Source organism: Triticum aestivum, chromosome 7B (genome assembly GCF_018294505.1).
Source record: "Triticum aestivum cultivar Chinese Spring chromosome 7B, IWGSC CS RefSeq v2.1, whole genome shotgun sequence".
Taxonomy (NCBI): Eukaryota; Viridiplantae; Streptophyta; class Magnoliopsida; order Poales; family Poaceae; genus Triticum; species Triticum aestivum.
In genome coordinates this window covers 432,918,375-432,920,419 of record NC_057813.1, presented here as the reverse complement: position 1 = coordinate 432,920,419, position 2,045 = coordinate 432,918,375, and the positions used below count along the sequence as shown (strand labels likewise).

At 54.3% G+C, this 2,045-nt stretch overlaps 1 protein-coding gene across 1 annotated transcript; it reads right to left on the bottom strand.

Moving 5' to 3' along the window:
- Positions 1-687: 687 nt before the first annotated feature.
- LOC123159899 (NDR1/HIN1-like protein 3) lies at positions 688-1,770 on the bottom strand. Its single transcript, XM_044577706.1, has one exon. The coding sequence runs from the start codon at positions 1,537-1,539 to the stop codon at positions 892-894; it is 648 nt and encodes a 215-aa protein (XP_044433641.1). The 5' UTR covers positions 1,540-1,770; the 3' UTR covers positions 688-891.
- Between the last annotated feature and the right edge of the window lie 275 nt (positions 1,771-2,045).

Genomic DNA, 2,045 nt, shown 5'->3' with positions numbered 1-2,045 from the left:
GACGCTACAATCAGCGGCGGCAGATGCTACAACCGGCGGCCAGGGATGCTTCAACCACCTTTTTTTTGCTACAACCCTCTACTAGTGTTTTTGTAGCGAGGTATTTTTTGCTGGAACCGGTGTAATTTTTTGCTGGAATCCGCTAATCTTTTGCTTCAACAGATTACTAGACTTTTTGTTGCTGAATTTTTTGTTTGCTGGAACTGGCTTCATTTTTTGTTGGAATCGGCTGATTTTTTGATTCAACATATTACTGGACTTTTTGTCTGCTGAAATTTGTTTGCTGGAACCGGTGTTAATTTTTGCTGGAACCGGCTCCGTTTTTTGCTTCAACCATGTATTTGAGTTTTTGCTGTGAGATTCTGTTTTGCTAGAGCACGGTGGTGCAAGTCAACTACAGCGGCGACCAACGGGAGCGAAGTTGCAATCCAACTTATTTTTTTGTCTCCGTCAGCTGATGCGTAGAATTCTTGCAAATCGGCATCCAGCAGGGGTTGGATCGGAGCTGGAACCGGCGAGTGGACGGAGGCGAGCTCCATCAGAAAAAGCTGCAACGGGAGATGGGATGGTGACCGCCGGCGCGTCACAGCGAGCTCGTGCGTCGTCTTCGCTAAGCCCGTGGGGGAGGAGGTAGCGCTGTGCGGGGGTTAGGCAGGGAGGAAGACGACTACTAGGGAGAGGGAGAAGAAAGATCTGACGGTTATACATTAAACAAATCAAGGGCCCGTATTGGACCGGCCGAAAGTTTCGGCCGGTGCGCCGGCGCCTATCAGTCGCCATTAATTAATCAAGATGCATGGGAGAGTGGTAGACTATGCAGATCTCTAACTACTACAGATTTAATTAACTAACAACATTTAATCAACTGGCGATCTGAATCGCCTGAATCAATCAGAACCAGACGCGGCATTCGATGGGGTGGAACTCCGGCTGGCCGTCGCTGGCGGGCGCGGAGGCGGAGGCGTTCCGTCGGTGGAGGATGAGAGGGCAGTCAACCTTGGGCTTTGGCCCCGGCACCCTGAAGGCCCACACATTGAGCTTCATCTTGGCGCTGAGCTTGATGTCGACTGAGAAGGAGGCGTGGTCGATGGCCTCTTTGCGGAACCCCGCGGCGGCGACCCCGCCCTCGAGCGGGTGATCGCCCGCGAAGGCCAGAGGCACGACGGTGGTCTCGCCGGTGTCCTGGTAGAAGTCCGGGTGGTCGGCGTGGGCGAAGCTCTGGCCCTGGTAGTAGGCCTCGGCGACGACGGACTGGTAGTGGATGGCGATCCGGGAGTTCGGGTTGCGGACGGAGAGCGCGACAGAGAGGTTGTAGCGGAGGATCCAGGTACTCGGGGTGAGGGTGAAGTCGTCGAGGTCGGCGGACGCGACGGTGGCTTGGATGAGGTGCGGTCGGAAGAGGAGATAGAGCGCGAGCACGACGACGCCGGTGATGACGAGGATGGTGGCGAGGACGCTGAAGATGCAGCTCAGCAGGCCGCAGAAGAGGCACCGGCACGGGCAGCACAGACACGACGACACGGTGCTCGTCTTGCCCATCGATGGGTTGGTTCCTTCCGGCGGCCGGCCAACTCGATCGATCGAGGTCTTGTGATACGAGCTAGCTGGTGAAGAAACTGAGAGGATGTTTCATGGCGATTGGTGTAGAGATCGAGACAGACATGAGGTAGTAGCTAGTGGTCGGAGGCACACTCGCCGATCGCCACTTTTGTAGGACAGGAGTGTACGTGTGATCGTGCATGCAAGACCAGGAGACAAGAGAGGTTTCAGAGCTTGCGTTGGCCGGGTCTTCTGTTCGTGCTCGTGCATGCGCGCGCTGTGTCTTGTTTTTTCTTTTCTTGAGTGGACGCGTGTTCTGTCGCTCTTTTTTTAAAGAGAGAGTACGCAAAAACGTACCATATTTTCATAGGACAACGCGGTGCCGGTGCGCCGGCTCAAATTTGGACCGGTCGGTTGTCGATCGTACGATACAGTCATTTTTAACCGTACAATATAGTTTTTTCTTCGTCCCCAAAAGTCAAACATGCAGGAAAAAGGTTCTACCA

What these genes read in the sequence shown, in the direction of transcription:
- LOC123159899 (XM_044577706.1), bottom strand. Translation starts at nt 1,539, where the DNA reads ATGGGCAAGACGAGCACCGTGTCGTCGTGTCTGTGCTGCCCGTGCCGG.